This window comes from Perognathus longimembris, chromosome 3 (assembly GCF_023159225.1).
Source record: "Perognathus longimembris pacificus isolate PPM17 chromosome 3, ASM2315922v1, whole genome shotgun sequence".
Classification (NCBI taxonomy): Eukaryota; Metazoa; Chordata; class Mammalia; order Rodentia; family Heteromyidae; genus Perognathus; species Perognathus longimembris.
The window spans coordinates 44076647-44098156 of record NC_063163.1 but is presented as its reverse complement, the minus strand read 5'-3'; the positions used below and the strand labels follow the sequence as shown (position 1 = coordinate 44098156).

At 43.3% G+C, this 21510-nt stretch overlaps 1 protein-coding gene across 1 annotated transcript in view; it reads left to right on the top strand.

Annotated features, from left to right (window-relative positions):
- The window catches only part of LOC125347590 (phosphatidylinositol 3,4,5-trisphosphate 3-phosphatase TPTE2-like), a 181098-nt gene that overhangs the window by 13421 nt on the left and 146167 nt on the right, over nucleotides 1-21510 (top strand). The window contains 1 exon segment of the mRNA XM_048340593.1: nucleotides 2764-2771. Within this exon segment, the coding sequence (XP_048196550.1) occupies nucleotides 2764-2771 (8 nt within the window).

Below are 21510 nucleotides of genomic sequence, written 5' to 3'. Positions count from 1 at the left end.
GCAACCCTATCATGGTGGCACGCACGTGGCAAGCCCCCCAGGGGCGGGGGACTTCTTTTCCAGTTGAGGCCTGAAGTTCGGAGGGGCTTTCTCCCACACTGTCCCAGGCCTAGGGGAAGGGCAGTGTCTCGCTCTTGGCACCCTTCCCCCACCAAGGCCAAAACTGAGTCCCCAATATCTCCCCTTTTTTAGTTTTTTAAATGAGCAGGGGATGCTGTAAATACATGGCATATGTGGAAATAAAGCAAATGCTGACATAAGATCTGTGGGGCCCCTTCCACAAAAGGGGTGAGGGGTAGGTAAGGGGCCATCCATGTGATTTCATCCAGACGCTGGAGTCCTTAGCTGGTCTCGCGCCAAGTGCAGACATTACTCTTTTGGTGGTAAGGTAGAAGTAGGCTGAAACTCTGGCATCTCTAGTAGTTCACAGTAGCTGATAACTTAAACCTAAGTGATTAGTGAAGCATTCTTTTATATATAAACATTGAAACGAAGGCGCTAAACCTTTGCGCTTACTTTTCTCAAACATTTCTATCATAAAACTTTGGGGTTGAGTGTCAATACCCTCAACTCCTATCTTCTTTCCAATGGGACTCCCCAAGTCTAGCAGCAGAAGGAGAGTAAAGGAAGAAGCATGGTGCAAAATTCCTTAATTTTTTTGTGTGTGTGACGCTGTAGGCAGTATTGCCACTGCAAAACATTGAGCCATGAGATTCTAAAGAGAGAATCTAGAAAGCAAACAAGGAAAGAAAGCTTGGTTGCCTCCTAGTGTATGCAGTCCTACTTTCCATATTTCCATGGAAGAGCAGAAGTGCAAAATGGTCCTCCTTTTCCTGGAGAGAACAAGAAGAAAACATTTCTCCACAGCGGGTGCTCTGGGTTTAATTTTCCAATCTGGAAAAACACATATACAATACTCCATCCCACACTGATTCGGGATGATTTAAAATTTCTTGATAATTAACATGAGTATAACTATCCTTAATCCTGGGGAATACCCCCCTCTTTTGTTTTTTAAAATTATGACACCGGCAGGCACCAGGCAGGGAATATGGATGGAGGTCTCTTCTTCTGTAGTTACTTCCTGCTGTCAAGGGGGCGATGTGTCATAATTAAGGGCCCCTCAGCCTGGGACCGTCCAGTGTGGCTGGCAAAAGTTCCCATCATTACCATGAGAATGATCACTGGCGTCATAAAGTGCTATGGTTTCCTCTGGCCTCTTGGGCATACCCAGAAGTTTCCAAGGCTGGTGCCTCCAGGGTTCAGGTCTGTGTTAGGGTGATGGCTATGAACGGCAAATTCCCAGGTGGTGATCTCAACAAGAGATTTTATTCTGTCAAAAGAGACTTTTGAAAAGGTCAGGAAAAGTATTGAGAAGTTCTCAGAGCTGGTTGCCATGAATGACGTAGAACACACCCTGGGCATAAGCCTTGAGCACTTCTGTTTGAGGCTAGTGCTCCCTGCTGGGCCAGCCTGCAGGGAAACAGGAATCCTGACTGAGGGGCGGCGAGGATTAAGGAAAAGGAAAAATAAGGCAAGAGAAAAAAGACAAGAGACAAAGATGGGGTACGGGAGGTCTGCAGCCCTAAGGTTGAACCTCAAGACTACAGCCAAGTTTATTCTTAACTTCCAGCTTATATGCAGTTTTGGAACCAGAGAATAGCATAGGGTTGTTAAAATTTAAGAACACACAGGGGCTTTGAAGCTCACAAACATTTGATTATAGTAAACACAGGAAAAGGTAGATTAACATAGGAATCTACTCCAGCGGACATAGCAAGGTGCAGACAATGGCAAAGCAATTCCAGATAGTGGCCGTGAGCAAAGGTCCTTGCATCTGGTACATCCTAGCGATAACAGCACAGCCAGAAGTAAGAATGAATCTAGTTGCAAGTTTGGCTCCCGACATCTTGGCGACATCGGCACAGCCAGAGGTCAGGATGAGATTAGCTGCTAGCTCAGCTCCCGACAGTGCTCTACCACTTGAGTCATGGTGCTGCTTTCAACATTTTGCTGGTTTTCTGTTGAGCCAAGCTCTCAATCTGGCTCTTCGCTGGTTAACTGGGAGGTGGGATTTTAGAGAGATTTTTCTTTTGCCTGGGCTGGCTTTGAGCTGTATCCAGGAAGTCTTAGTCATACAAGCCCTTTTTTATCTCCAATTGAGCAACAAGGAAAAACAACAGAGATAATCCATTTGTAACTCGTTGAGAACTGATCAAAAACTGCTTGTTAAGGTTTTGCTATAACACTTAGAGAACATGAGATTTATACGCCATCAACCTGAATCACGCCATTTAATCCCACTGGCAAGTGAAAGAGAACACATATAAAAGTAGTGTGGAATCCTCAGTCCCAGCAGTGGCTGCATCCCTCATCCCAATTTGGCAAGTTCCATACCGTGCAATGGAGAAATCTGGGCAAGGCTGCAATGGCATCTCTGGATAGACTGTCACATCTCGCTTTGGGTTGCCTGCAAAATTTCTATATAGATTGGTTAGGGTGTTTAAAATTTCCCAGCATTCCTGGCTCTGGTAGGATGACCCACTTCTGGTTTAAGCAAGGTGAAAAGATTTTCTTAATCACAAAATTCACCTGGCTATCTCTGTGGCCACTTACATAACTATGGTGATTTAACCTGGAGTAACTGTTAGGAGAGGGCTATTTATGAACCCAACTCTAATCTTGGGAGAAGAAGAAACCAGGCAGTTTGGGAACAGACTGTGGTGGCTTTCTGTCACTGTCCATGCAGCTAATACACACAAGTTGGACCTGTATCCTAGGAAGCAAAATGTCAATTTTGGATCAGGAAAATTTAGGTTAATAGTCACATTTGTATGAAATGATTTCAATTTCTTGATCCTGAGAGTTTATGAGAACACAGGAGAGAAAAAAATGGGAAGGAAAAATCTTAATTTATGCCAAGAATTGTCAGGACTAGATGCACACTTAACTTAAACATACTGAATATAAAAATAACACACTGGTTTTACATCACTGTACTTATACCACATGTTGCATATTTGAACCTTATGGAATTTCTCTTAGGCCCATTTGTTTGCATCCGAACTTTGGGCTGAAAATCTATTTTGTTCTGCTTTTAAATCTTACCAACAACCACACACACACACACACACACACACACACACACACACACACACACCTGAGCGCTCTTAAATTGCTTTTTTGATTGGCCATTTAAGTTTTCTGGAATTCCAGTGGCAAATGGTATTAATTTGCCCATACCAGAACCACGTGGTTGAATAAAAACAAAAAGGAAACCTCTCCTAGTCACCCAATCTGAAGACGAATCTGTGACTCCCAACCTGACAATTTTTTAAATCACACCAAACAAGCAAACTTTTTCATCCATCCAGAAAACTCCTCCAGTTTTTAGTATCTTTGAACTGGTAATTATAGGAAATCCAATCAAGTTACCTATTGTTGTATTACAACTCTTTGTTTCCCTCTTTAATATTTTGTTTTAGTTCACAATTTGAAACTTTTCCTGGTTTTACCCTGCCTGCAGCTGTAAGTCTGACATGGAGAGAAAACGTGCAGGCAAGTAGGGGTGCTAGCCCCTCCCAGCTGCAGCGCAATCGCTGGGTCTGAATCCCCACCCAGCCCAGGGGAGTCTGGCATGCCCATCACCTGGGGGAATGGGTGGGATTCCAGCTTCGAGATGGGGGACTCCATTGCCCACCACGTGCATTGACCAGCTAGAGAAAACAGGATTTAACCAACAACAGGCAGAACTTAACTGAATCTCTGAGCTTAACAAAAATCAACCCTTTTTTTTTCTTTTTTCTTTTTTTTGCTTTAACTCCATTGGCAGCCGCAAGCCTGCAAATGACAGGAGGACGCAGCAGGGATCCTTTCACAGACTGCTCTGGGGCCCCGCCCAGCTGCTGTGAGACCCACAGCTTGGCCCCAAAGCAGTTTTTTCCCAAAAGCTCTGCCTCCACCGTGCCATGGTTTCCCAAGCAGCGGAACCACGCAGCAGCAGAACTGAGCTTCCGCCACGCTTGGCTGCCCAAAGACTTCCACACTAGACGCCCGGCACCGCCTGAGGCCACGTGGGCTCCAGCGCACTCCATTGCTCACAAACCCGGGGTCGTGCGGAGCTCAGACTGCACTCTGTGCCCTGCCCGTGACCCAGTCACAGATCGGGACCCTGAAACGCCAGGCAGGCGAGAGCCCTCGAAGCCATCCCAGCGTTCCCCTGCCATGTCTTCCCAGGAAGCGCTCCCCGCTCCCTCCCCCGCCTGGTGCCAAGTCACCGCAGCAGGGCAACTACCACTAGCCTATCCCATGCCTGCTTCTCTCCATGCTTCTTCCCCATCTGGATGGGCACGACCCTCCTCTGAAAACCCACTTAGCGCAATATATAGGGTGGCTGAACCCCAAAATTCCCGGCCATGCGTTGCCGCCCCATATGGGCACAATAATGTCGGGATCTGATGGGTCCCTTTCTCCCGGATCTACCGGGGAAAAATGCTTGAACACCAAAATCTATGAAAGAGCACTCGGCCTTGCCTTTCACCGGTAGAAGGCTAAGGCGTACTCTTATGGAAATATGCTAAGTTGAGGAAAGGTTGCTGAAGCCTCCCCTCCCCCCATCCCCTCACATGTCAGGAGTGGAGGCAGAAAAAGGCATCAGGGAGACACTGTGATGGTTGAATGAGTCTCAAAGGATTTAATTGGGAGGGGGGCTTAGATAGCGGAAATGGCGGGAAAGGGAAGGACTTGGGCCATTGGCTAAGACGAGCTGCCCATCAGGTGATGTCATGAAACTTCCTTTGTGGGCTGGGCAACCCTATCATGGTGGTATGCACGTGTTCACCCCCCAGGGACTTCTTTTCCGGTTGAGGCCAGAAGGTGGGAAGGGCTCCCGCCCACACTGTCCCAGGGCTGGGGGAAGGGCAGCGTCTCTCTCGGCACCCTTCCCCCACCAAGGCCAAAACTGAGTCCCCAACAGATATGGGCTAGTGGCAAGAGTGCTTGTCTCCCATATATGAAGCCCTGGGTTCAATTCCCCAGTACCACATACACAGAAAACGGCCAGACGTGGCACTGTGGCTCAAGTGGCAGAGTGCTAGCCTTGAACAAAAAGAAGCCAGGGACAGTACTCAGGCACTGAGTTCAAGGCCCAGGACTGGCAAAAAAAAAAGTTTATAACTAGCAGAATCATAGCCACTTAGCAAGCATGAGACTCAGAATTCAAAATTCAACACTACCTAAATGAACAGAATAGAATAGATGAGATTAGAATAGAACACAGAAAGTCCAATGCCAGCTTTTTGTGTGTCTGTAGTACTGGGGTTTAAACTCAGGACCAATGTCATCCTAGGCAGGGGCTCTCTCAATGAGCCATACCTCCAGCTTTAGCCCTTTTCTACACTGGCTGTTTTGAGATAGGTTTTCACTAACCACTGGCCATGCTTGCTTTAGGCTCTTTCTGTCTACCTCAGATGATAGGTCTTTCTCTTGAGATAGGGGTCTAGAAGACATTTTGACAGGACTTCCCTCATGCCATGACCCTTCAGTTCTCAGCCTTCCAAGCAGGTAGAATTGCAGGTGTACACACTTGCATCAGAGAGATGTCATGATTTTAAATGAAGAGAGGAGCCTGTATGTGCAGAATGAAGGTTAAATGAGTAAGACCACAAGATGGTAATGCAAAATAAACCATGGCTGGTCATGGTGGTACAGGCATTATCCCAGCACTCCAGAGGAAGAGGAGGTGGGAAAGTATCAGAAGTAGAGTTCAGGCTACAGCTCAGGTCTACACAAAGACAAAAGAAAACCCTCAGCAATCAGGTGCTTCTGTAACCTCTCCAATAGAATGACTTCCTTTTTCCACAGAAGGAGATCAAGATTAACAGGAAAAGGTTTCCAAAGGACTTTGAGCATCCTTTGAGTTCTACGTTGATAAGAATTACCACTTTGCAACTCAGAACAAAGTCCGTCCTCTGTTTTATTATCCCCGAGAGCCCATATCTGGGGGATGTATGGCCTTTGGAAATGTCTGCAGAGAGACAGTGGGCTGCTGCACCTTATAAAGTGAGGTGCAGTCCTACTGACATGATCTTGCCAGGATGTTACCGCCTGTAGGATGTACCCCAAACGGCTCCGCTCACCTGTTGGCCTACACAGTACAGAAGGCTTAGGTTTTGCACTAATGTTCCACTCTGCACTCCCATCCTTCTGTTTTCCTAACCTGAGCCACACAGGTTTATTCTCTGAGGTCCCCAGGGCTGTGGGAAACATCGAATTTGCCTCTAGGCTGGGCTGGCTGGACCAATATTTGTAGCCCAAGGGCCTGAGGTAAAGATGAAAATGCTCTAAGACAGTGTTTTCCAAATTATAACCACTGGCAAGGTATAGAGCAAGATAAATATTGGGTTTATTTGGCTTGATTTCAGGGTTAGTGTATGTGTATGTGTGTGTGTATGTGTGTGTGTGTCCTATGGATTGTAGTTCCAAAATGAAATGCAGGGCGCTGCAGGCTGTGCTCACCCTGGCTGCAGTCCTGCACGTTGCTTGGCTGTCTTTAGACTTCAGTCATCTCATTTGTAAACTGGAAGGCAGGAAGAAGAGTTGGAGCAGGTTATTTCTAATGTCTTTCCATCTCTAATGTCCTATGTCTTTCTGACAAACTAGAGATGTTCTTGACATGCTTTATTCAACTTTGTTGTTCTGAGTAGCTTTGCCCAAAGACTGCTGATGTGAAGGTGAACTATGGTTGTATTGTCTCCTTTTCTGTAGGACAGTTTGCAGTATTTTGGAGAGCAAAGATTTAATACAGAGTATAGAAATAAATTTGAAAGAATAGCCACTCCATCCCAGGTGATTGCTAATGCCAGCTCTAACGTACCATGTCTTTCTGACTGTTAAACTAGAGATGTTCTTGACATGGCTTTATTCAACTTTATTGTTCTGAGTAGCTCTGCCCAAAGACTGCTGATGTGTGCAGGGGTCCCTGCACCCTGGGTGCTCTCCCAGACAGCAGGAGAGGCAAGGAAGCGCACCCTGCTGAGTGTGAACCCAGAATAGGTAACGAGCCGCAAGTCGCCCAAACCCAGCCCAACCCAACCTTTTAGGCAGTTGGACAATCAGACGACTCGGGAGAGGTTCAAGACTGCTCTCAGTTTTAGTGGGGCAGACCCAATCTTAAGTATGGGCAATGGCAGCAGGAAGAGGAGGGTATAACATACCTATGCAGGGGCGATGATTGGCGGTCCAAGCTGTCAGTCAAAGGCAGAAGGCCATGGGACCTCCCTAAGGGGCGGCCTAAGTACTAGAGCAGGACCACCCCCAGGTTACTACCGGCAGCCATCTTGCTGCAAATGGTCTTAAGGCTGGGAGGCATGGCCAGCTAGAGCCGCCTTACCAGTTCCGGACCCAGAAGGCAGGCGGGGCTAACCGGGATCCCTCTTCCAGGAGGTGGTGCAAGCAAGCACGCCCCCAGGGACTGAGGCAGGCGGGGCTCTTCAGGGCCTCACTCTGGAGACGAAACAACTACACACCTCCCGGGCGTGGACATGCGGGGCCAGTCAGTGTGCCCCACAGATGTGAAGGTGAACTATGGTTGTATTGTCTCCTTTTCTGTAGGACAGTCTCCAGTATTTTGGAGGAAAAAGATTCAATGTAGAAAATAGAAGTGAATTTGAACGAATAGCCACTCCATCCCAGGTAAGTTTTCTCTTTTGAAAGATAATTTTTTGTTTAGTTTTTGTGGGGAGCGGTTAGTGGCATCTTCAATTTGGCTGCATTTGAAACTCTTCTCTCACAATCAGTTAGGGGGCAGCACTTGTGCCTTGTGACAGTTCCCTGACCCCTCCCAAGTCCCTAAGCCACACCCCCGGGGCTGCCTAGGCTGGCTTCTCCCCAGTGCATCCTACTTCCCATTGTGCACCTCCCCTCCCCAGCAGGCAGATCCCATGCCTGAGATTTTCCTGGCTCCTGAAAATTCTCTCACATCTTCTGGCTTTTGATTTCCCTGCAAAGAGAAGTTGATATTTCACAAACCCCTGCTAAGACAATGCACAATTCAGCCTCTGTAGAACATCACAAGGATTATTCTTTGCCGATCCTACTTGTGGGGGAGAGGAGAAGACAGAGAGGGGGAAAAATGAGAGGCAGAGAACAAGAAATAAAGGCAGAGAGAGAAGGAGAATATGAGCGAAGGAAAAGGGAAAATAAATATTTTAAATCCTGTTATAGCCAACACTATCATACTTTTTTATATTTCCCATTCCATATTTGCAGCATCCATTTGAAGTTTATACTATTACCCTATTTTCCCTCAAACACATATTATGGAAACAAAAAATCTTCCTAACATATTGGATTAGACTGTTGGTCACTGTGACAAATGCCTGACAGAAGAACTTAAGAGCAGGGAGGGAGATTGAGTGAGGCTCACAGTTTCAGGGTTGACTTCATGGCCACTTGATCCAATTGCTTTGGGCCTGAGGTGAGACTGAAAACTCATGTCAAGGAGGGTGTGGTGGAGTAGCCTACTCACCACAGTAGGGCCAGGAAGCAGAGAGAATCAGAAAGGGGCAGGGACATCCTTCTCTTTCTTCAACCAGGCCCCATCTCCTCTACTAATGCTGTAAACTTCTGAAGCACCCAATGGATTGGAATATTGATGCAGTCAGAAGCTTCCTGAGATAATTACTTCCCAAAGTCCTGCATCTGACCATTGGTACATTGGGGACTGAGCCTTTTGCACAAAAGCCTTTTAAGAGCACATTTCATATTCAAACCTGAACACATGAAGATGGAATCATATAGTATATTCCGCAGTCATCATCTCAACTCACAACCAGTCATGCTTCAACCTTCCCTTTCAACTCTCTTCAAACCCTGGATGGCCCTTCCTACTCTTTCTTTCCTAAAGCAGGATTGCACTGAAGGGAATTCCAGTCAGTGGATTCTTTGATCTCACAAGTAGTTTGGATGATACCCAATGTATGCACTCCTAAAAAAGAAAAAGACAAAAGAAAAACACCTACTTAGGCCCTGGTGGCTTACATTTGTAATCCTAGCTAGTCAGGCAACTGAGACCTGAGGATTGGGGTTGAAAGCCAGCCAGGTAAAGAAAGTCTGTGAGATTCTTATCTCCAATTAATCACCAAGACATCTGGAGTTGGAACTGTGACTCAAGTGGTAGAGTACCAGCCTTGAGCAAAACAGAAACAAAACAACTGCTGGTTGCTAGTGGCTCATACCTTAAGCCTAGCTACTCAGGACTTGAGAATCACAGTTCAAAGCCATCCCACGTAGCAAATTCTGTGAAACTTTTATCTCCAATTAACCACCAAAACTCAGATGTGAAGCTGTAGATCAAATGATAGCACTGAGCAAAAGAGCTCAAAGACAGTTCCCAGAACCAGCATACCCCCTACAAAAAAAACCACCTAATAGCATTGATTATACCTTAAATTATTACTTCAATAATACCTGTATAATATCAATTGGTGTGTAACTTTCCATAATAGGCTAAAATCCTCTTTTATTTTAGTTCATTTCAGTCGAGTACTAAATAAGAATACATATTTCAGTCATTCCCACAACTCTTCAGTTAAAGTTCATTGATTTCTTCTTTTCTTATTTCTCATAATTTATTTACTGAAGAAACCAAGGTGTTTATTTCATAGAATTTACAATTCAAACTATATTAAATCATCTACGAACTTCCTACTCATTATCTCATTTAATATAGTCAACAACGGGGCTGGGGATATGGCCTAGTGGCAAGAGTGCTTGCCCATATACATGAAGCCATGGGTTTGATTCCCCAGCACCACATATGCAGAAAATGGCCACAAGCGGCGCTGTGACACAAGTGCAGAGTGCTAGCCTTGAGTAAAAAGATGCCAGGGCACTGAGTCGAAGGCCCTTGACTGGAAAAAAAAGAATATATATATATATATATATATATATATATATATATATACATATATATATATATACATATATATTTATAGTCAACAACTATGGGTGGGCACTTTTGTGCAAATTGGGAAGTTGAGGTTTGGAGAAATTAATGTTTTGAAACATGCACTCAAATCCAGATCTATGGATGTCCCAGCCCATCATTTCCCATGCCCTGGGCAGCTCATCCATAGTGCCTTGTCTGTTTCCCTGCACACCATGGGACAGCTTTTAGAGGCTTCCTAGCCCTGGATGTGGCTGCAAATGGATTTCTTTCAGAGAAGTGATCACTGGGAACAGAGCTTGAACTTGCATTAGACACTAACTACTGATCTCCAGTACAGGCCACAAAATCTCAGCCTTACCCATGGATAGGTTTTCCTTTTGCCCAAGTCACCAAACCAAAAAAAAAAATATCTGTAGGGGCTAAACAGCACATGAACTTAGTGAAGTCCATTGCTAATCATGCCATTTGCATGCTCACATCCACAGTGGCTTCCTGCTGCAGCAAACTAAACGTTCTGAGCTGAACATGAGGTCTTCTACCATGTGATTTTTCCAGTCCTTGCTCCCACCCTATGTACGTTACATCCTGCACACTATCATCTTTAGGAGATCTGCTGTTTCCCAGCATCCCAAGACTTTGTTCACATGGCCCCGTTCCCTACAGGCCCTGCCCTCCCAAGTCCCTTTCAGGCATTGCCGCCCATTATGGGTGTGTTAGGGACTGTGCCATCCATTCTGTAGCTACGTCTTTTTTTTTTAATTTAATTTGATTGTCAAGGTGATGTAGAGAGGGGTTATAGTTACAAATGTAATTTAGTGAGTACATTTCTTGTCACACTAGTTAGCTCCTTCATTTCTTTCCCACCTTCCCTCCTCCCCAGTCTCCCCCACCCCAAGTGGTACAGTTACTTTTCAACACATTGTATTTTGAGTATCACTGTTGCATTGGGTTAGCTTTTCAAGTACAATGTATGTATCTTCCTTAAAGGCAAGGCCTGTGTTGTGTTCTGCCAATCATGCCATCCTTTGCATCCCAAAGTGCTTTGCTCCTGGCGCAAATAAGGAAGATATTCCTTATTTGGATGAGTACTTCCTTGCTTGTGTGTCAGTTGTGGAAGCCCCTGTTGCTTTAAGCTGCTTCTGGGGAAGGAAGTGTGAGAGCAGAAACAGCTCCAGGGCCCTCTGTGTAGAAGTGGAGAATCTGGTGGCAGGAGCTGAGGGGTGGTTACCTGTAGCTCCTGCACAGGTCTGCAGACCTCTCCCCTTTCTCACTTCTGCAGTCATGCAGTTTCCCTGACTGCAGCCCTGACCTGACCAGCCATGGGTGAGAGCTCTGCTGATTCCCAGGGAAAGCAAGGCAGGGTGGAGAGTTGTGGTCAAAGATGCAGGACTGAGTCCCCCTCTGCTGGACGGTCCTTCCTACACACTGCCACATTCTGACCTTCTGTGTGGCTATTCTCCTTGAGAATAAAGAGTAAAGAGTAAAGATCACTCAGGAACCTTTCTCATTATTATTGCCCTTTCATTTTTTGCCAGTACTGGGGCTTGAACTCAGGGACCTGTTGCTTGGGAGGCTTTACCTGCTCATAACTGGCACTGTACCAGTTGATCCACACCTCTAGCCCAACTACTTGCTAATTCATTGAAGATGGATTCTTCAGACCTTTTCAGCCCTGGATGGCTTCAGTCTTCAGTTGTCTCAGCCTCAGCCTCCTGGGTAGCGACCATTACTGGCATGGGCCAGCACCCAGCACACTGCTTGTGCCAATTGGAGATGTATTAGCTAACTTTATCAGCTTCCTCAGTTGGCTCAGCACCAGAACTCTTCAGTTCCTCCAAGTGAGGTCCAAGGAAAGCCTGTGAGCAACATTTTATAGAGGAGGAATATAGACTAATAGAATTCCAGGGTTACCTCAAAAAAAGATTTGGGAAAAGGGCAGATGAAGAAACTGTAGCTTTTAGAGACACCCCCAAAATGACATATAATTAGCTCCTGCTGCTATGTAAGTTCTCTTTCTCCCTTGATGATAACCATCCAGCAAACCACAGTCCTCCCTCTAACTCACTAAAGCAGCTTCCACCATGGTTGCTTTACCCCTTAGCTATCCTCGCAGTCATAAGAAAGTCATAAGCAAGGACTTGCTCCTTCCATGTTACTCCCTTCAGGTCTGAGGTCAGTGCTTTTTCCCATGTTAGATAATTTGGAATGAGGCATGTACATAAGAATATTATGAACTGGAACACTATAAATATTTCCTTAATTTCTTAGTGCTCTTAAGCTATAAAAGAGAGGTTAGGATGCTGACTTAAAACCTTTCATTCCCACTAAAATCGAGGTTACTGTCGCTTTGCAGATTCGTTATATCGAATATTTTGAAGTAATTCAAAATACGTTGAAGTGGAGCTTACCCCTTAAAAATACTCAAAATACTCAAAATAGAAAAATTATTGTTTACTCTATCCAAGGTAAGTGCTTTAGAATCGAAGGATGGGACCGGAGGACACACTTACCCACTCTTTGAGAGGGCTTGCTTATGGACATGTGCCTAGATAATCATAACTCATAGGCGTCTGAGGTTCCCCCACACATGAATTCCACTCTGGAGCTGCCCACTGGGCAGGCGATGCTTGGCCATGTCAGCAGCTCTTAGGTGTCTTTCTGCTTCCTTAGCCAATTTTCACTTGAGGGGGGGAGGGGCTCCATCCCCTTCCCTCTGTTCTCATGGTTCCCAACCTCAGCTCAGAGTAGGTGACTTTAGGAGAGGAGACCCGTGAGCACTTGAGATTGCTTCTTTCCCAGACCCACTTCTAGTTCACATTGCCTCTCAGCAGCAGTGTCCCTACATTGTTTTCTCAAGTCCTTTTTGCTCATCACAGTATTCTTCTTTCCCTCTTCCTTCGAACTCTGAGCATCTCATCCCCAGCACTCCATCGAGATGCCCTAAACAACATGGGTGGTGAGCAGAATAGAGAAATAGGTGCACAGATTGTAAAAAGCCAACTACAAGCTGGGTGTTGGTAAGGCTCACAGCTAAAATCCTAGCTACTTGGGAGACAGAGCTCTGGAGAAGCAGTTTGAAGTCAGCCCAGACAGATAAGCCTGCGTCTCCATCGGCAACATCACCAGAGAAGTAGGGGTGGAGGCTCATCAAGTGATGTGCGCCAGTGAGGCATGCTGTGCAAGCAACAACAAGGCAGCACTAGGAAACACAGAGAACAGACAGTTTATGACAGTGAGAGGGGAGGGCTAGTGGAAAGAGGAGAGCCATCCAGGAGAAATGCATGCCCAAGCAGCTGTGGGGAGGCTTCGGCACAGGGAGACCTGAGGAGCTATGGGCCTTTGCACTGGGCCCAGGATGTTAGCTGAGCAGGTTTCCTGTGGGAGGTTCCGTTGTGCTCCCTGGAGTCATGTGGTAACCCAAGTAGTCACCTTGACACACCTGCGCAGGCCCCCTGGAGCATGGGGTGCGTGCGGGAGGACATTATATCCACTGTAGCATAGGAAGATGGGTGCAAGAACAGAGATCCAGATCTGTCCCACTGAGGAACTGGAGGGGACAGAGACTGGAAACTGTTGGGGGGTGGGGGATTGCTGTGCCCTGTTCCTGGTATGCCAGTCTAACATACATTCAAAATGAATGCAGAGGGAAAGATATTTTGTCTGGAAAGATATTTTGTTTTCTTTTGTCTTTTGTATCCATCCCATTCCTGTGCCACAGCTAGCGTCTTAAGCTCTGTTTCTGAGCTCCTTTTGCTCAGCACTCTACCACTTGACCCACAGACCTTTTTCAGGTTTATTGATACTTAATAGGAGATAGGAGTCTCATGGACTTTGTGGTCTATGCTGGTTAAAAGTGATCCTCATATTTCAGCTGCCTGAGAAGGGTGCATTATATCCTACAACCACAGCATCTGGCCTAGGACAGAAATATATTATTTAATCAGTAATAAAATCTTCCTTTAGCCAGCTGTAATAATGTAATTTTCCCGCTAGAAACCTCACTTCTAGAGAAAATAGAAATACTCTTTTTTCATGTAACTGAATAGATAAAACTTTCAAGCTCTCCCAATTTACTAGACCAGGTTAATTGTCACTGATGTGAAAGAAAGCATAAATCTAGAGCTGGGAATGTGGGTTAGTGGTAGAGTGCTTGCCTAGCATGCATGAAGGCCTGGGTTTGATTCCTCAGTACCACATAAACAGAAAAAGCCAGAAGTGGTGCTGTGGCTCAAAAATGGTAGAGTGCTATCCTTGAGCAAAAAGAAGCCAGGGACAGTGCTCAGGCCCAGAGTTCAAACCCCTAGTCTGGCATAAAAGGTAAATCTACAAATTTATCTGTTATTTGCCTATGTATAATTTACTCCTTTAGCCCAGAGAAGAATGAACCAATAGTTAATATTGGAAGATATCAGCAACAGGTGAGATGCTTGCATATATGTATATATATATATGTGTGTGTGTTTCACAAACACAAACACACAGATACAGCAAGCCAGATTTGCTGGAAACTATATAAAACAGTTGAGTATTCAGATTATATCGGTAGCAATTCTTCCTTTAACAGGTAAGGTGAATGAATGAGAGAACACAGTCTCCAGACCTGTCCAGGACTAGAGAAAAAAGTAAATTTACAAATTCACCTGGAATTCGCTATGTATAATTTAATCCTTTAGCCTGAAGAAGGGCATACCAATGTGTATGAAATTGGAAGACATCAGTGATAAGTGAGATGCATAGATGCATGTATATATATGTATATGTGTATATATATATATCTACACACACGTATACACTTACATAAATATGCAGAAATATGAAGCCAGACTTCCTGGAAACTATATAAAATAGAGGGCATTCAGATTATGTCCGTAGCAATCCTCCCTTTAAGCAAGTTAAGTTAATGAATGAGAACACAGTCACAAGACACATTGTGCTATTTCAGTACACTGTCAAGAAAAGTCTTACAACTCTATTACATCTTCTGTGCATGATCCCTACTGGAGAATGAGTAGTATACATTTACTGTCACTGTAGACAAAATTTACACGAGCAAAGTATATCTTGCATGAACAATATATTTCACTGGTATCCATGTCAGGGCTGTAAAGCAGGACCTTTCTCTATCTCTTTTCCTATATGCTACTTTTTGACAAATCTATAACATTTAGAGTAATCCTTTAAAACTCTTATTGATTTATGTATATAATTATTTATTTAGTGCAGGACCCAGAGTTTTAACTCAGTTATTGTACCCCAACACTGAGTTGTTTTCTTGAGAGCTACCCCTCTATCCCTGGAGCTACAGGTCGACTTCTGGCCTTTTCTGAGTACTTTGTATGAGATAAGATTCTCACAGTATTTCCCTCCCTAACTGGCTTCACGCCATGCTCCGCATGTCTCATTGTCCTGAGGGAGGCTTATGTTCCAGACATGAGACGTTAAGTGCTCAGCTTTGTCTTCTTTTGAATGTGAAACTCAATGTACCTGAAATGCAATTTTTAAATAAGATTCCAACAATTCTGATAATCTGAATAGTATAAGGACATGGCATATCTTAGATAAAAGGCTTAGTCCCTGATCTATGAGATATTTGGAATTGATTTGATGCATGGTCACTGGGATTCCCATTAAAATCATGTTTCAAATGACAACAATTAAGGGTCTGCTGTGTGTGTGTATGTGTGTGTGTTTGTGTGTGTGTATGTGTGCGTCTGTTTATTATGGCTAAAAGTTAAGAGTCATGTGCCTATTCTGCTTTAACTCTTTAATACATGTCGCCCAGAAATTTGCGGGTTACTTGTAGATGAAATTCCCAAGACATCCTAATCTGGGTAACTTCAAATTGCTCTCCTCTCGTCTCAGCCTCTGAGTAGATAGGAACATAGATTTGCGACAGGGGCATGTCCATCCATCCTAGATTATGATGAAAGTACACACAGAGAGCTCACTGAATAAGCCAGCATAAGGAGAGTGCCATTCCAAATTGAACACCTAGGCGGAGAAAACATGGTTCTAATTTTCAGCCTTAGTGCTTGAGAGAGGTTTTGTTGGGTTAGAAGAACAGGAGGTCCAGCTCAAGGGACTGAGCACCTGCTTAGCATGCATGGTCAGCATTGCAATAAAACAGTGTGATTTCTTCTACACAGTCCATCTTCATTTTCTGTTTATTGCTCAGCGAAGTGGAAGAACTAAGGGAATTGGTCATCTACCCCAAAGAACAGATAATGACTAGCTAAAAGTTTCTTTCTCATGGTAAAACTTTTGGAGAATGATGCCAATCCAAAGAATATGTGACAACCTATGAAAAACAGTCCATAATAATTTTGAGTCTTGAAACTAAAGAGAAAAAGATAGAGCAGGTCAAAAGAGACTTGGATATAATCTGCTGTGAATTCAAGGACTGGCAATCACAATCCTCAATCAGAGTATCAAAGTGCATTTCTCTAACTCGTGAAGAGCCAAGGGAATCTCAGAATCAAGGAGGTAGTCCCCTTGTACTGTATTGCCTGGGACAATGGAGCTCTTTGATCCTGGACCAATGCTTCATCCTCCAGGCCTCAATAGCCCTGAAGGCCACCAAAAAACTGCAAGGGACTCCTGCTTCTAGCCTCGTGATTCTTGTTCCTATCTGGTAGGCAGGAAAGACAGCCATAAAAGCAGGAAAAAAGAGAACACAGGAAGCAAAATAACTAAGATTAGTTCAACAACGAAAGGGCATTTTGTTCTAATTACTAGGAAAGACATCCATTTCTTTTGTCTTTTTTTCTTCCATTCCTTGAACTTTAGCTTGAATTCTGAGGACGGTCTCCCAGAGTCTATTTTGCTTAAGACTGTGACTCTACCACTTTATCCACAGATCCTTTTCAGCTTGTTTGATAGTTAATTGGAGATTGGAGTTTCCTGGACTTTTAGGTCTGTGCCCGTTACAAGTGATCTCAGTTGACTGAGCTGGTTTGATTATAGCCCTAAAGCACAAACACTTAGCCTAAGATGGGAATATTTTTCAGTCAATAATGAAGTCTTTCTTTAATCAGCTATAAACATGTAATTTTTCCCTAGAACCCTCATTTGTAGGGAAATTAGAAATACTCTTTTTCATATAATTCAATATGTAAGACTTTCAAGGTCTCCTAATATTAGGTCCGGTTACTTGTAGCCAACTTGAATGAAAAAGTAAATCTAGAGCTGGAAATGGGGCTTAGTGTTAGAGAGTTTGCCTAGAATGCATGAAGCCCTGGGTTTTATTCCTCAGTACCACATAAAAATCCAGAAGTGACACTGCGGCTCAAGTGGTAGAGTGCTAGACTTGAGCAAAAGAAACTCATGGACAATGCCCAGGCTCCGAGTTTAAACCCCAAAACTGGTTAAAAAAAAAAATCTACAAATTCACCTGGTATTTGATTGTGTATAATTTAATCCTTTAGCCCAGAGAAGAATGAAGCAATAAGTAGTATTGAATGATGTCAGTGATAGGTGAGATGCTTGCACACATGCATATATATCTATATACATGTATACACTAGTACATAAAGATAACAGATAAGAAGCCAGATTTCCTAGAACTATATAAGATAGTTGGGCATTCAGATTATATCTGTAGCAATTTTCCCTTTAGCAAGTTGGGTGAATTAGTAAGAGAACACACTCACAGGACACATAGTGCTATTTCTTTGCACTGTGAAAAAAACAACCTCTTAGAACACTACATGAGCCTCTCCTTGAATGGGTAGTTGGAAGTTTTCTATCATTGTAACAAGTTTTCACACGTGAAGTACACCTTGCATGAACAGTGTATCTCATAGCCCTAAGGGATAGAAAGTTCATGTCAGGGATATGAAGCAGAATGCTTCTATACACCTTTTCTTACATACTATTTGTTGACAATTGTATGATGTATACTCATCCTCTATGTCTCTGCCTTATTTACTTATTTATTGAGTTCAGGTCCTGGAGTTTAACTCAGATCTGGGCATCAACCCTGACTTTTTTTGCTTAGGGCTACTGCTCTACCCTCTGAGCTACAGCTCAAGTTCTGGCTTTTCTCAGTAGTTTGTATGAAAATAGTATGTCATGTTCTTTCCTTCTTGGTCTGGCTTGAAACCACAATCCTTAGTTCTCAGCCTGCTGAGGAGCTAGGTTTCCAGGCATGAGCCATCGTATGGTGAGGTGTGCCTTATTTTGAATGTAAATTTATTTTTTATTGCCAAAATGATGATACAGAGTAGTTACAGTTTCATACATAAGGCAGTGAGTACATTTCTTTTCCAACGTGTTACACCCTTGCTCATTGTTCTGCCCCTTTCCCTCCATGCTAATTCACCTCACCCCCAGTATATAGTTAGTTTACAGCATATTGTCTTATAAGTATTGCTGTTCCATTGGTTTCCCTTTTATCCTTTGTCTCACCATTTTAATGTTCCCCTTCCCCTATTCAGACAAACATATATATAAATATATTACCCAGGGGACCAAAATAAAGTGACAAAAGCGTTAAACCACAGAAAAGATTTACAAAAAAAAAAAAAAAAAGAGTTTCACATAGCACTTGATAAACCACTTGTTTCCACAACTTAGAGATCGTTTCGCTTAACATATGTGATCATATGTACATTGCTATCGAGCTTTTGTGATCATTTGTTTGGACCAACCTAGACATATACTGATTATTACCATTATAACCATAAAGTCTATGTTTCTTTGGTTCTGGTTCACTTCACTCAGTATGATTGTTTTTTCCCAAGTCTTTCCATGTCCTTATGAATGTGGCAGTGTCATTCTTTCTGATAGAAACATACTTCTTTTTGGAGCCCCTGCCTCATGTCTAAAATTTTTTTATTTTATGTTAAAGCAAGACAGACTCATAGGATGGTGAACATAGGAAGTGTGCGCATGGACTCGGGCAGCACTGAACTGCAACTGCCTAGGGCAGAAGAGATTTTTTTCCTAGGCAATATACTTGAACTGGGAGAAACTAAGCAATCTCTTTTTATGTGTTTTTTAATTCAGGAACAGAAAGCGTGAGTTAACCTTTTTCCCAGGATTAAAATGTGCTTATATAAAACCTATCTTCTATTTCAATGTAGTAAAATTTCAAAAAACTTACTTACAGTGGAATGAAATTCCACTCGTGTATACTAACAGCAGAGTCATTAGAACCAGAATATGAAGCCTGGCAATCAGGTGATGTCAGATGTCTTAGGTTTGAATTTCATAGTACCACTGTATCTGAATTGTCAGTGGTAAATAAGGATGGAGTTTCAGAGGGAAGATGAGAGATAAATGAGTACATAAAATAGACATGCAGTGAAATGGAAGTTTGGATAGGAATCCTAAATATATATACAATGTGTATATATGCACATAAACATATACTTTTAATGCATTTCCATATATATATATATATAAATATATGAAATCTGGAACACTCAAAAACAGAGAATGGTGAAGGTGAAGTTGGAAAGTTTATAGTGAGACTAATTGCAGTGCAGAATATCAACAATTTCAATGGATTTAGTCAAACCACAGAAAGCCTATCCTCAAAAAGAAGAGGAAGGAAGAAATAAATGATAGGAAGAGAAAGGAACTCAGTAAATTGTGAAATTATCCTCATGAATCCTTTGACATTATATGTAAGCTTTGACTACGTGCTTAAATGCTTTCACTGAGAGATTTGTGGATAACTGTTATCATTAGATCAATGACGATAAGAAAAACATGTCAGGAGAAGTATGGATCCTCTATGCTGAATTCTTTACATTCTTCATTTTAGTAATATATTCCTATTTTTAAGTCTATAGTAGATTGGTCCTAAAGAGAAAATCCTGTTTATAGAAATGAAAAAGCAAGTGAATTGGAGGCTAGCTAGCAGCAGAACCATGTGAATGAGATATCTAGCTTGTTCATGTTTCCCATATAATACAGGCCCCTGTTACTATGTGAAGCTAGTGTTCAGTGTCGTCATGTCTAGTTCTGCAAATATGTAACACTCTAATGTCAGGCAATATTTTGTGTTGATGGACATTACAAGCAGGCACAAGGACTGGAGAATAAGGGACTTAGAGTAGAAAGGATTTGTATATAGAAAACAGTGCACCTATGAGGAAAACACAAAAAGCTAATACTCTACACTTTTGTTTCATAGCAAACACTGAACATAAGTGTTTAGTATTTTGATATTTTCAGAGACTAAATGAGCTCAATCCCAATCAATAACACTCACTTGTACAGAAAGGTGGATTCAAATGAGGTTCTCAATAACAGTGAGCCTGATCTTTGGGGCTCACAGATAATCAGATAGTGGTGTGAGGTCACTTTCAGGCCAAAAAAGAATACTTTATTTGAAAAGGTACCCACAGCACAAAAGGACTTAGGGCATAGAGCTCAAGTAGTAAAGCACTTGCCTAGCCAGCATGGAAGATGCCCTTTTATACAGTACTAATGAAATAAGAGTAGAACCGGATTGGAATTTGTAATAATATCCTCTTAAACACTTTGGGATCACAGTGTATTTTTGAAAGTCTACTTATATGTTTTTATTGAGAGCTCTGTAGATGATATCTATAGTTTGATGAAATGGAGTCAGAAAGGAAAAGATCACTAAAAGGAAGCTACTATAGTCATTCCTGCTGTTACTCTTAGTACCAGGCACTCCTTAGAAAATACCAGGTTTTCTTTTTGGAGTTTCTAGTAGAATGGATCAAGAGAGGCAATGAAATGACCTAGGAGTTGAGAAACCACAGAGGCAAGGCCAAGGATGACAAAAGAATTTCATTAGCCAGCCTGGGACTGCCTTGTCCTGGGTTGCCTCATAACTAAGAGTAGCTGAAACCTCTAAGGGAGCAAGCTTCTTTCTCTTTCTCTCTCCTCATCTTGTCAGAACACACACCCTATATATATGTAGGTTGCCCCGCCCCCAAGCCACTCACTGCCCAACTGCTCCAACCCCTCCAACTGCTCCAACCCCTCCAACTGCTCCAACCCCTCCAACAGTTCACTCCCCTCTCCACCCACCCCCCAGCAGCCTAGAGTGCATGGTGTCATGTCAGTGCCTGAGGGGACTTCCTGCCCCTCTGCCTCTCTGGTTCTCATTGCAATCCTGTTTGGAGGAAGTGCTAGATGTGGAGCAGTAGAAGCTGAGCACCATAGCAGAGATGATGCATGTGTTCCTTGTGATCCAAGGCTCTGTCACTATGAGAGGCTGGTGTCCCAAACCTTTACTAATATAGAGCTCTGCCACATGAGTGGATGGTTCTCATTTGAAACCCCTCACATTTTGTCTAGTTCTCCTGATGCAGGCCTACAATCTATTTTGTGTTAAAACAAGACAGACAGTGCAATAAGGTAAACTATACCTTAAATCAGATATAAATCCAGTCACCAGAAAACAGAGAAGCCGCATTTTGAGAAGTGGAATTTTGGAGTCTTCATGAAAAGGCCAGGGACTGCATGGTGGACTCTTCCTGTCTCAAAGACCAGCAGTCTCAGAGCTTGTACCAAGCTTTTAAAGACAAGTTGGCTGGAGACCAATCCTCAGCCAAGCATTATACATAAACACAGCAGGA